The sequence below is a fragment of the Hyperoodon ampullatus genome (assembly GCF_949752795.1).
Source record: "Hyperoodon ampullatus genome assembly, chromosome: 14".
NCBI lineage: Eukaryota > Metazoa > Chordata > Mammalia > Artiodactyla > Ziphiidae > Hyperoodon > Hyperoodon ampullatus.
Window position 1 is genome coordinate 23,796,907 of NC_136927.1, and position 11,813 is coordinate 23,808,719.

At 48.8% G+C, this 11,813-nt stretch overlaps 1 protein-coding gene across 2 annotated transcripts in view; it reads left to right on the forward strand.

Moving 5' to 3' along the window:
* Nucleotides 1-6,999, forward strand: part of PDPK1 (3-phosphoinositide dependent protein kinase 1) — a gene marked incomplete at its 5' end in the record, with an annotated part of 66,768 nt that extends 59,769 nt beyond the window's left edge. For both annotated transcript variants that reach the window (XM_079718624.1, XM_079718625.1), the window contains 3 exons: nt 4,847-4,904; nt 5,923-6,075; nt 6,500-6,999. In XM_079718624.1, the coding sequence (XP_079574750.1) occupies nt 4,847-4,904; nt 5,923-6,075; nt 6,500-6,616 (328 nt within the window). In that variant the 3' untranslated portion in view covers nt 6,617-6,999. The remainder of the gene's footprint in view (nt 1-4,846; nt 4,905-5,922; nt 6,076-6,499) is intronic.
* Nucleotides 7,000-11,813: the final 4,814 nt, after the last annotated feature.

Sequence of the window (11,813 nt, forward strand, 5' to 3'; positions counted from 1 at the left end):
AGTGAGTTGGTATCTCTACCTCCAAATTGTTTTTTTGCCTTCCAAGTGGATGAATCTACAGACGGGACTACACTCACTGCTTTACTTGTATATACGTCTGGTGTTCACCCCAACTTACCATCAAAGAAAGATGGTTCTTTTACCTTTTACCTAAGTGCTTGGCAGAAAGCACAAGTTGTGCTGAGACAGTCCGTGTTGAGCACCTCTTCTGAATTTCACAGTTTGTTCTGGAACAAACTGTTGACATGTGCAGTGATGGTGCAGGAGCAACGGTGGGTAAAATTGTCAGTGCCAGGTCATGAATCCCTGCCATGGCACCAGGAGGTGCGAGAAGAGCCGGCTCTTCACAGCCACACGATCACAGTGGCAGAGGAAAAGACAACAAGCCAGCCTCACTTAGGAGTGGTCATTGAAGATGATTGATTTAATTAATGTGCTGTAGAACGAAAAGGGAAGTACGCATAAAGCACTTCTGCACCTCCAGGGTGACGGCTACCTCAAGAAAAGCGCTGTGTGGTGGTTTGTGCTGGGAGCTGAAGGAGCTGCTCTTTTCATGGAAGACCATTTTCACTGGAAGGTTTGACTGACAAACTGGTTGTTCAGGCTTGGCTATTTGACCAACATTTTTCTTGAAAATGACTGGAATGAGCCTGTCACTTCAAGGAAAACAACTGCTGGTGTTTGTTACCAATGATAAAATCAAAACCTTCAAGTGAAAATTAGAATTGTGGGAAACTTTATTCATCACTGTGAGCTTAACATCTTCCCAATATTTAAGGACTTTTTTGGGGAGAAAGGTAGCAATATTTATGAATTGATTTGTTGATATCATAGAATGAAATTTGTCAACATTTGGAAGATCTCCATAACTCAGCGAACCACTATTTCCAGATGACCAATGTTTGGTGCTGTAAAATCATATAAGGGCAGAAGATCTATTCAAAGTGCAAGGTAGGTTGGTGGATTCTAATGTCAAAAGTATGAAAAATTCATTCTTGGGGATTCAGATTCCACATGGCAGCTAACGTTTAAGAAACTACACTGCTGGAGTTTTGGTGTAGTATCAAAGAAGAATGCCCAGGGCCTCCCTGGTGGCGCAGTGGTTGAGAGTCCGCCTGCCGATGCAGGGGATACGGGTTCGTGCCCCGGTCTGGGAGGATCCCATATGCCGCGGAGCGGCTGGGCCCGTGAGCCATGGCTGCTGAGCCTGTGCATCCGGAGCCTGTGCTCCGCAACGGGAGAGGCCACAACAGTGAGAGGCCCGCATACCACCAAAAAAAAAAAAAAGAAGAATGCCCACAAATATCTAAAAAGGCTTTTAAAATACTCTTATGATTTCTTCGTGTACTTCAGCCTGGACAGCATGTTCACAGTAGAGTGAAGGCAGAGGCAGATGTGAAAATCCAGCTCTCTTCTGTGAAGCCAGATGTTAAAGAGATTTGCAAAGTGTACAGCAGTGTCATGCTTCTCATTAATTACCTTCATTTTCGAAAGAAATTATTTTTAAAATTAAAAAATCATTTATGTTAATGTGGAATGGATTTATTTTTTAATGAATTAAATATTTGAAAATGTCTGTTTTAATTTCTTATACATAAGTATCGATGCATCTAACCCAAATGAAGGAGAGCTCTTTGGGGTCTTCCATAAAGTTAGAGTATAAAGGGGTCCTGAGACCTGAAGTGTTGAGAGATGGCATTTTAGAGCAAACTGGCCGTGCTCATGTGGTCCTCCCTCACCTGCCTAGAAGCCCAGCGTGGATAGCCCGCCCGAGGTGGTTGTAGAGCCTGTCGGGCCCTGGCAGACTCACTCGGCTCTCCTGAAATGGCCCACAGTTGCTGGTGGCCTCAGGTTTATATCCTTGAGGTTGGTCTTCTCGGGGTTTGGGTGGGATGGGAGAGGGTGAGGAGGAGAGAACTGGCTTTGGAATCAAAAAAAGTGGGGGGTTTTACACGGTTACCCCTTGTGAAATGATGGTGGGAAAGTTGTGAGACTCTCAGCCCCCGTGTTGACATCTGTACAGAGGCAGTGACAACTGTTGCCTGAATGGTGGGAGCCAGAGGCTGTGTGAGAAAGCGAGGCTGTGTTAAAGCCCTGTCTACACACTAACTACATGCTACCTACATGCTACCTACATGTTGAGAATCAGGCATGTCTCTGACTTAGGTCTGGTTTCGGCGCTTAATCTGCAGACGGCATCTACCACCTGCCAGAGAGAAGAAGGTGCCCATGCCGGGCAGGGGCCTGGGGAGCTTTCTTCAGAAGGGTGGGAATTGACTTTCTGAAGTAAAAGATCAAAATGATTCCTTTAAGTTCTCAAGCTTTTCAAAGTAGATCAATAACCGGTAACCTGTCGCAAGCTGCTTGGTTAGTTAACTGAATGAACGGACCAGGGTGTTTATGCTAACAGTGGAGCCTCGGGCTGCTCCGTCCACCCACTCTGCGTCCTGCTTCCTGGGCTCGTTTCACCGCAGCCACAGGGTGCAGTCGGAGCCCAGCTTTGGCCTTTCCCGCTCTGGGCCACCCGTGGTTCTCCTGTCTCTTGGGACAAGCTGGGAGAGTGTGGTGGAGGCCTTGTCAGGAGATAGCTGGGCCCCTCCCTCTGCAGGGCTGGGAAGGGGCTCGCCTGCTTCCCTGGCTTCACGTTCACTCATGTGACTAGTACTGCTGTGAACATTTGTGCTCCTCCTTTATGTTTTTCTTTTCCTCCTTAGAATAAATTCCTGGGAGCTGGATTACTGCAGTATTCAGCGAGTCCTCCTCATTTCAGGGCCGGTGGTGGTGGTGAGGGTGAGAATGCTACTCCACAGCCCCCGCCTGCGTTCACCTCACCCCAGTGCACCCCAGTAGAACGCCTGAAAATTGGGGCTTGATTTCCTTTCTTTGTTTAGAACCATTGAGAATTTGTGGTCACTTAATTCCCTTTTGGGAATTTCCAGTTTGTGTCCTTTCTCAGTTTTCTCTCAAGGTTTTAAGCCTTTTATGTTGCTTTATGTATGCTCTCTAGAGTATAAATGTTTACTATTTATAGGTAATATTTGCTGAAAATCTTCTCCAGCCTGTTTTCATGTGAATTTTGGTTGTTTTTGTAGTTAGAGATTCCTTTTGTTCCTGTGTAGTCACGTCTGTTACTCTGTATTTGGTGACTTGTTCTGTTTTCAGCGTAGATGACTGGCCCCTTCTCTTTTTCGTTCTCCTGTTTAATTTACTGTTTTAAACCATCCTTCGTGTTAACCCAGCTGAGGCTGCAAAGGCTCCCTTCTGTCCTTGCCTGTCAGGCTGCCCTGGTGACCCGGCCCCAGCAGCCCAGCTAACTGGAGGCCTTGGTGGTGCGGTCCTTAACTGGCCTGGGATTAGACTGCACTCGCCCCGCCCCCCGCCCCCGCCCCCCACCGCCGATAATTTAAAGTCTTGGCTTATTATCAATTTGTGGTTCTTTACCTACGCATACATTCTGACATCGTAGGGCCTGCTGGTTAAGGGGCTTTCCCTTCGGCCCTGTATTTCTTGTGCTGCAGTGACCCTCATTACGTCTCTTTCTCACAAAATCTTGATTTTTTTCTTTCTTTCAAGTCTTGTTTTTGTTTGGTTGGTTTTTAAATATGTCTGAGAGGAAGCATCGCACTTTTCCTCATAAAGGTCATAACACTTTTTTTATTGTTATTGACATTTTTCTTAGTTGTTTTCAAAATCCATATGACGCTGTGTCAGTTTACGTGGGCCTGGGTCCTCCGTGATGGGGCACTGGTGGAGAAGCCCAGTGGGCTCTGGGGAGCGGGCCTTGGTCTGGTGGGTTAGGCTGGGCAGACCTGGGGGCCAGTTAAGCTTGGTGGGAGAACGTCCCAAGAGGAGCCAGGGGAAGCAGGTGGATGTGCTCAGATACTCACGTGGTAAAATTGTCACTGTTTGAGGTGACAATTGTCTTATGCCTTTTACTGTTTCTACAGTAGAACCTTAGGAATTTCAGTAAAATCAGAACGTAAAGCAGTAACTGTTAGCTTTAACCAAAAGAGAGAACCTGCAGAAATTAAACTCCTACGAATCAAAGTGGACTATACTTGTTAACAACGTATATTAAGTCAAAACCTGTATTTGAAGCTTTTCCTTCTAAATTCCTGCCGTATTTGGATACAAGTGCTTTATTACTATGGTAGAAATAACAGATAAGATGTTCTCTTTTTTTTGATGTGGACCATTTTTAAAGTCTTTTATTGAATTTGTTACAGTATTTCTTCTGTTTTATGTTTTGGTGTTTTGGCCTTGAGGCATGTGGGATCTTAGCTTCCCCACCAGGGGTCGAACCCACACTCCCTGCATTGGAAGGTGAAGTCTTAACCACTGAACCACCAGGGAAGTCCCCAGATAAGATGTTCTTAAAGCAAGTTTCCCACTTGGCTCTTTTAGGGATTTGTGATTCTAAACAGTGCAGTGGTTTCTGAGCGCTGAGTTGGGGTCCCAGCTTGGGGAGGTGACTTGAGAACAACAGTCTGCATCCTGAGCTTGCCTCGCAGTGGCCTCCCCGCTCTGGTGGGGTTCTGTGTCTCACCCCAGCCTTGCTTAAAGTAGTGAGGACTTGTGTTCTCACCACCTCTCCTCTGCCTTTCCCCTGCTGAGGAGAGGTGAGGGTAAGTGATATTTCTAGGATCTGTGGACCCTGGTCCACATACAGATTGCAAATTCTGTAAAGCAGTAGGGCTTGCATGCTACGGTACATTTGGGTTTTCTCACATTACTGAAGCAGAGTTCACAGTGCCATCGGGGAGTTTGTTTTGAAGGGAGGTGTTCAGAGAATTTCTGTCTCTGACTCTGATATGGGTGTCTCATTCATGTTTTCTTCTTTTTATAGGCACCAGTTTGTAGAAAATAATTTAATACTAAAAATGGGTCCAGTAGACAAGCGCAAGGTAAGTTAGATTACTGTGGCTCCTTGCCGTGCGTCTGTATCTTCCTCCCAGTTCTCACTCAGGATCAGGCCTTGCTCCTCGGGCTCCTGTATAACTCATTGCCCATAGCACCTTTGTCTTGGTTCCCTTTAAGAGATCATCTCTAGATTTCATAGCTGAGGAAGATTTCAGCCATTCAGGGGAGGCATTTGAAAGCACGCAGAGGCCGTGGCAGACAGAAATGCAGATTCTCGTTTCTGACTGGGGAGCCAGGGTTCCGATTTGTGCCCAAGGCTGGGTTCACTGAGGTCAAGGCTTCTGTCTGGTTGAGGAGGTTCTGTTTGAATCCCAGCAAGTCATTTATTACTTCATTAGAATTGTTTTTGAAAATCTTACTTATTATGTCTTATGGATTAATTAAAATGGATTAACGTGTCCAAAAATATCAGACTCCACAAATGTTCTCTCTCTGCTGCTGTGGGTCCTTCTAAGTTCGGGCTCCCAGCCTGCATTGCTGGCCGCACTCAACCTCCTATACCCTGGGGCATCTCTGCCATGAGAACCTCTGTGAAGGTGGCTTGTGGCGGGACCGCCAACAGACAGGACACTGTGCCTCGGCATGGAGCAGAGGGCAGGAGAAGCGGCAGGGGCCTGACTGCCAAGGGCAGGCCCCTCTTGGCCGACTCAGCAACAGGGCCGTGTGCTGGTGTGCTGGCCTTGGGTGCGCTGCCTGTGTGGCCGCTCCCCCACATGACGCCCGGCACGGGGGCGTCGGGATCCAGCTCACAGAGGGAGGAGACAGGCCGGGCAGTGAGTGCTGCCCGCTTCTCTCTGACCTGAGGGGCTGGGTCCAGGTGAGGAGGAGGTGTGCACGCCCCTCTGTCCCAGGCAAGTGGGCAGGTGGCCGGCAGTGGTCCCTGTGCCTGGAGCTACTCTGACAGTCCAACCTCGAAGGCAGCAGTAACTGCTGTCAGCATCCACTTCTGAGACTTAACAAGCAGTGTCTTCTTTCTTTCTTTTTCTTCTTAATTTGCATCAGGGTTTATTTGCACGGCGACGACAGTTACTCCTCACAGAAGGGCCACACTTATATTATGTGGATCCTGTCAACAAAGTCTTGAAAGGTGAAATTCCATGGTCACAAGAACTCCGGCCAGAGGCCAAGAATTTTAAAACCTTCTTTGTCCACACGGTGAGTTTGTCCCCACGGGTTCTTCCTTGCAGGGCACTTAAGAGGCCTTTGGGCCTTTGTGCCTCCATTCAGAGCGTCCAAATGCTGTGGCCCAAGGAGGCATCTGGAGTTGGGGGGCAGTGGTCTCCCCCTTTCCCACCTTCCAGGGACCCCAATGTTCATGGCTCAGTTCAAAGTTGGGCTGGGAGATGCCTGTGCTTGTTTTCAGTTTGGGGGTGACCTCAGGGAGCTATAGGTCATCACCTGTATGTTTAATTTCTGCACATATGTGGAAGGAAAAAATTCACATGCTTATGTGCTTCCAGAAGGGACTTGCGGTGGCTGCAGTGGAGGGCGATTTCTTTTTACAGTTTCTCGCTGATGGGTGGAGGTGCTGGTCTTAGTGGGACTCCCTGGAGAATGTTAAACGTTTCTGTCTCTGCAGCCAAATAGGACGTATTACCTGATGGACCCGAGCGGGAATGCTCACAAATGGTGCAAAAAGATCCAGGAGGTGTGGAGGCACAGATACCAGAGCCACCCGGACGCCGCTGTGCAGTGACGCCCGCGGCCCTGCACCCGCTGCAGGACGCGTGCCCAGCACGGCTCACCGCCACCTGGACACTTCCAGACCACCTGCCAGCCATCTCAAGGGGGACGCAGACGGCGGAACCTTGCAGCTTTTTTATTTAAAAGAAAAGAAAAATACCCAACCACACAAAGAACAAAACCAATAACAAAAAGGAATTCAGGGTCGCTTTGCTTGCTCTCTGTGCCATGTGGAGCTTCTCGCACTCTGCTCGCCATGGGAACCAGCATCATGCACATCCGCCTGGTTCCCGCCCGGACTCGTAGACAGACTCGCGGCACCAGCTCTCCACCATGTGCCCTGTCACCTACCGGTCCTGCTGTGGCCAAGGGGACCACCCAGGCATGTCTCTGGGCTCTCTCTGCCCCCGGATCATCGTGGAACTAACTTTTCACCAGGGAGCCGGGCATACCTCTCTTGGGGTGACCCCCGAGCTCCGCGGGGCAGGCGGGTTCTTGGCTTTTGTCCGTGTGCTCCTTTCTTCGCGTCCCTAGTGTATGGCCTGGTCCCCACAGCCCGTGCTTGCCTCCTCAAGTAGCCCTGGCTGTGAGATTTCTGTGGTCCTTGCTGTCTGTGAGTTGTGTTGGCCGGGCAGGCTTCGGGCACTGAGAAGTAGAACAGGTTGTCCAGATGAAATATGGAGTTGCTGCTGTGTTAGAAGGTGCCAGCCAAGCATTCTGATGTGTCATCCCTCGGAGCAGCGTTGCCCTCTGAGGCGGGGAACTGAGTACCTGCCTGGGAGGAATACCAGGTGCACCAGGAGATGGGGCTCAGTGGCTTCCCCTCCCCGTGTGAGGCCAGGGCAGTGCAGCAGACGGGCCTGGAGGCCTCCCTGTGGAGGAGTGAGAGCTGGTGGCCCCTCCTGAGAGTTTTGTTTGAAAGGTGGAGGGTTAAGTCAGGGCTGAGAGGTGCCTGGAGTCGGCACACTGGACGGTCCTCCATCACACCCAGGCCTCACGGAGGAGAGCAGGCTCCCAGCTGCCACATGCACACTTTTCCTGCTAAAGTTGAACATTCTCATAGTCTAACTCAGAGCGTTTTTACATATGCACAGTGAAAATCAAAAAAACTTCTCATGTTGCCAGGTCATCTGGTCCCCATCAAGTGGACTTTGCCTGGAAAAAAGTGTCACTCACCTTGCATGAGGGGCAGGAACACCACACTTGAACCCAAGCCCCAGCCCGCTCTCCTTCAGTTTCAGGCTTATTTCCTTTAGCTCTTTAGAGGCTGTGCACTGCTGTGCACTTAGGATAGTCCAGGGCTTACCGGTCCGTTGATTGTCTTTGCTGCTGCCCCCTGAACAGAGAACGCCTGTCAGCCAGGCAGGGCTCAGCCATTCCTCTCCCTGCCCAGGGTGTCCCTGGGGGGCAGTCCTCAGTCCCAGGTGGGAGAGGAGCAGGCGCTGGGGCCTGCACACTGCCGCTCACAGACATGGCTCTGTCCCCAGGGGAGGGATGACTTTGCCATTTCCTTTAGACTTTCATAAAGGCACCAACAGAACCTCCCACAGAAAAGGTCCCGACTACTTCTCTGCCCCCATCTCCTATCTCAAACGAACCATCCATCACCTTGTGTGACCACTGGTGCACATGTAGAGGAAAGATGTCTTAAAATGTTTTAGTGATATAATAGTAGTGGCTCTTAAACTAGGAAAAAGGTTCGGATGTGGAGAATCCCACGGTGCTTGGACAGGGAGAGGGGTTGGATGGGAGCAGAGGTGGGAGCCAGGTTTGCCAGGGGTTTCTGCTTGGGCTGTGTGTGTGTGTGTGTGTGTGTGTGTGTCGAGGATACCAAGGTGTAGGAGGTGCCTGCCCTGGGGGTGTCCCAGGGTGCCCTGGGCGTGTGGTCGTAGACTGAGCCCCCTTTCCTCCTCGTTTTGGAAAAGTCTTGCCTGTGTTCACGTGCTTTCCAGAAAGTGAGTCTTGACCCTTTCTTTCAGGACTTTGATTTCAGGTGCACTCCCGTGTTTATATTTACCCTCGTCAGAGCGTCCTCATCTGTGTGTGTGCAGTTAGGAGGGTGAGGAGCCCGCTCCTGCACAGCGTCTTTCTTGGGTGTCTGGTTGCAGGGAAATAAGCAGAGCTGATATTTGGCTTTTAAGAGAGCACTCGGCTGGGCTGCTCGGGGAGAGACAAATCTTCCGTTGCATTCTTCCCTCTGGATAGCGCCACTACCTCCTGGGCTTAACCGACAAGCTCCATCTTAACCTCCGAAACCAGAGAATGAGGGGTTCAGGGTTGAGCTCGAAGCTGGCAGAGCTGAAGTGACTGCCCAACCTGAGCCAGTGACAGCTGAACCCTTCTTTGTAGGTCACCGTTCTCTGCTCAGAGTCCTCTTTCCTTTTTGTTTTTTTAAGGCCCCTGTATATTCCAGTCTTACCCTGTGCTTACTCATGTCATCTTTAGTTTTATCCACCTCATCCTTTGAGCCATCGTCCTGGCATGCAGGTGCCTTATGTTCTAAGACGTGGACACGGGTGTCAGTCTCTGTACACATGCAGACATACCTAGAAATATATATAAATGTGGTCTTAACCAAGGTGAGAAAGAAAATGCCCTGGTGTTTAATAGATCCAGGAGTGTCTTACTGAGAGGGGACAAGACAGGGATAAGCACCAAAGCCAGCACCGGTCAAGCAGCGATGGTCTCACACCATGCAGCCTCTCTTGGCACAGAGTGGAGGGAGGACGGCCAGGAGGGCCAAGTCTCTGCTGGCCCAGACAGCCCACTGTGCATTGCCTCTCTCTGGGAACGTGAGGAAGCTGGGTTTGGATGGGGTTTCCTTCCCTCTGTGGACCTGACCAGGCCAGTGGGCAATGGGCAGCCCCATGTGGAGCACGAAGCCCCACCCTGTGAGTGGCACCCTGCGTGCCTGCCATCCTGAACCTTGACTCTCGGGAAGCTGGTTACAGACTTGCTTTGGGAAAGATGGCTCTTGGGGTCATGCCAGAGCTGACGGGAGCTGCACCTACCCCAGCCCCCTTGGGGGCTGCTCTGTGGTATTTGTGGTGCAGGCCTGAAGGAATTGTAGGAGACAGTCTGTGGCACAGACTCCTGAGGACAGAGTGCCAGCATGGGGTTCCAGGTGATTTTGTACTTTCTTAAAACATTTGTTTTCTGAAAAAAATCAACTGGAGGCTCAGCGCCCAGGAAAGACCACTGTGAGCATCTTGGTGCCTAGCCTGCTGCCCCCTCCTCCCCACCCGCACACGTGTGTTTGCTTTTGTAACTGAAGTGGGAACATTGCAACATGCACCATTTTGCACCCCGCTTTTTTCACTTGGTATTTATCTTAATGTTGTTCAAAAACCTTGTTTTTAATGATTGTAGAGTTTAGTGGTTAATAATTTTTATCATAACTTATCTGACCATTTCGTTGCTATAAAACATTTAGATGGTTTCTGGTTTTTCACTATTTAAATAATGCTGTGATTAATATCCTTATAAATCTTTGATTTTTGACTCTGATCTCCCTTGCCCCCACCCTGCCCAGATTCCTAGAAGTGGTATTTTGGGGTCAAAGAGTTTGTTCATTTTAAAGCTAGTATAGTCTCTCTTCTCCTCTGTCTTGATCTGATGCTTAGATGTTCAGAGTTCCAGTACAGAACTTTCTTAGTTGTGTCCTACAGATCCTGAACAAATCAATTTCTGGTAAGCTGTGTGTTCCCAAGAATGTTTGAATAAGACTGCTTTTTTTTTTAAATGCTAAAATGTTGTCATTACTGCAGGCCATTTGTGACACATTTTTCCAAAAGCCAATTTCCTTATTTTTTTGAAAGAACCTGGTTGTGCTTGCATGTTACCTTCCCATCCCTGCTGCTATGGCTTTCAAGTGCTTGGTGATATTTACAGAGTCTTGTACTTTGTGTCCACAATGGTACTGAATTTGCATCTGCACAGTCAGCAGAGATAAAAAATGTTGAACTGACCTTGCCACATACTTAGTGGATGAGTTGTAATTAAGTTTATAGACTCAGAAAGTACATTGGGCCATTTGGAATCAGTAAAAGAGCAAAGGCTCTACTTGAAAAAGAAACCATGTAGACAACTAGATTTTACAGAAGTTTGTTTGCCCCCGTGTTCTTCAAATCGCGCGACTTAGTCAGAAGGTCTTAGCAGTTCAGTAGAGCACGCTGGCCAGGCTTTTTCATTGTAGAATGTGATTGTCCTGGCTGACAAGGATTTAATGATTTCTCCTCCCCTCTCCTCGTCCACAGTGTTGCAGGTTGCCTAGTTGTCTTGAAGTACAAACCACCCAAATTTGGTTTCATTCTTAATTTCTCCACTTCAGTTTGGGGTGTGTCAATTCTGAGGTGAAACATGCATGAAAGATTTTTCTAGGTGCCATGCTCAGTGCCATCTGGCTGTGCCAGAGATTATGGCCGGATTGTGCAGAAGTAGGTTTCCTACCTTCCCTCTGACACCCCAAATCCCCTTCTCCCCAGGTTGGTCCGCAGAATGAGGCAGAGGCTGCAGCCACTATGAGAACATGGTGAAGGTACTGTTCTTGGAGATGGTGCCATATGCGTTTTTCCATATTGTTTCTTTTCATATCCAAACCTAACATGAACTGATGGTGACTCAAGTGGGTGTGGCCCTTGTCTCTTAGGCAGACTACATGGCAAGTGCCTTAAATCGGGGCAGGAGTCACTCCCAGAGCCTCTGAGGGGTGCAGGCTGCTGGCCCAAGATTGCAGGGTTGTAAATTAGGCTGCCTGTGGAGAACTGGTCTGGGGCGGAAGCTGTTCCAGCAAAGGGCAGTTTTATCTGTAGCTCAGACAGCGTGGTGGGCAAGCCTACATGTATACCTGAATTTCCCCCAGAATTCATTTCTTCAATATGAAGAAATACCAAACTTTATGTACAGAGAACTTTTTACAAAAGGCAAAATGTTTTTTAGCTGTGTAATCCACCCTGGTCTAACCCATCTGGCTGAGTGACTATGAATAAGGGTCGTTTTGCTGATGAAAAGCCTCTGTCATGATAAGTTTGGACACTGCAATCAAATTTTTGCAATATTTAGAGCTGCTGTAGCTGTTCTTTAACAACACAAAATAGGATGAATCAGTAGTATGTTAGCTGTCTTTCAGGTTGGTGGCAGTCAGTTAGAACATGTATAATATTCTCTACCTGGTCTGTAGCTGTAACTGTGATGTACAGGCAAAGCAAAAA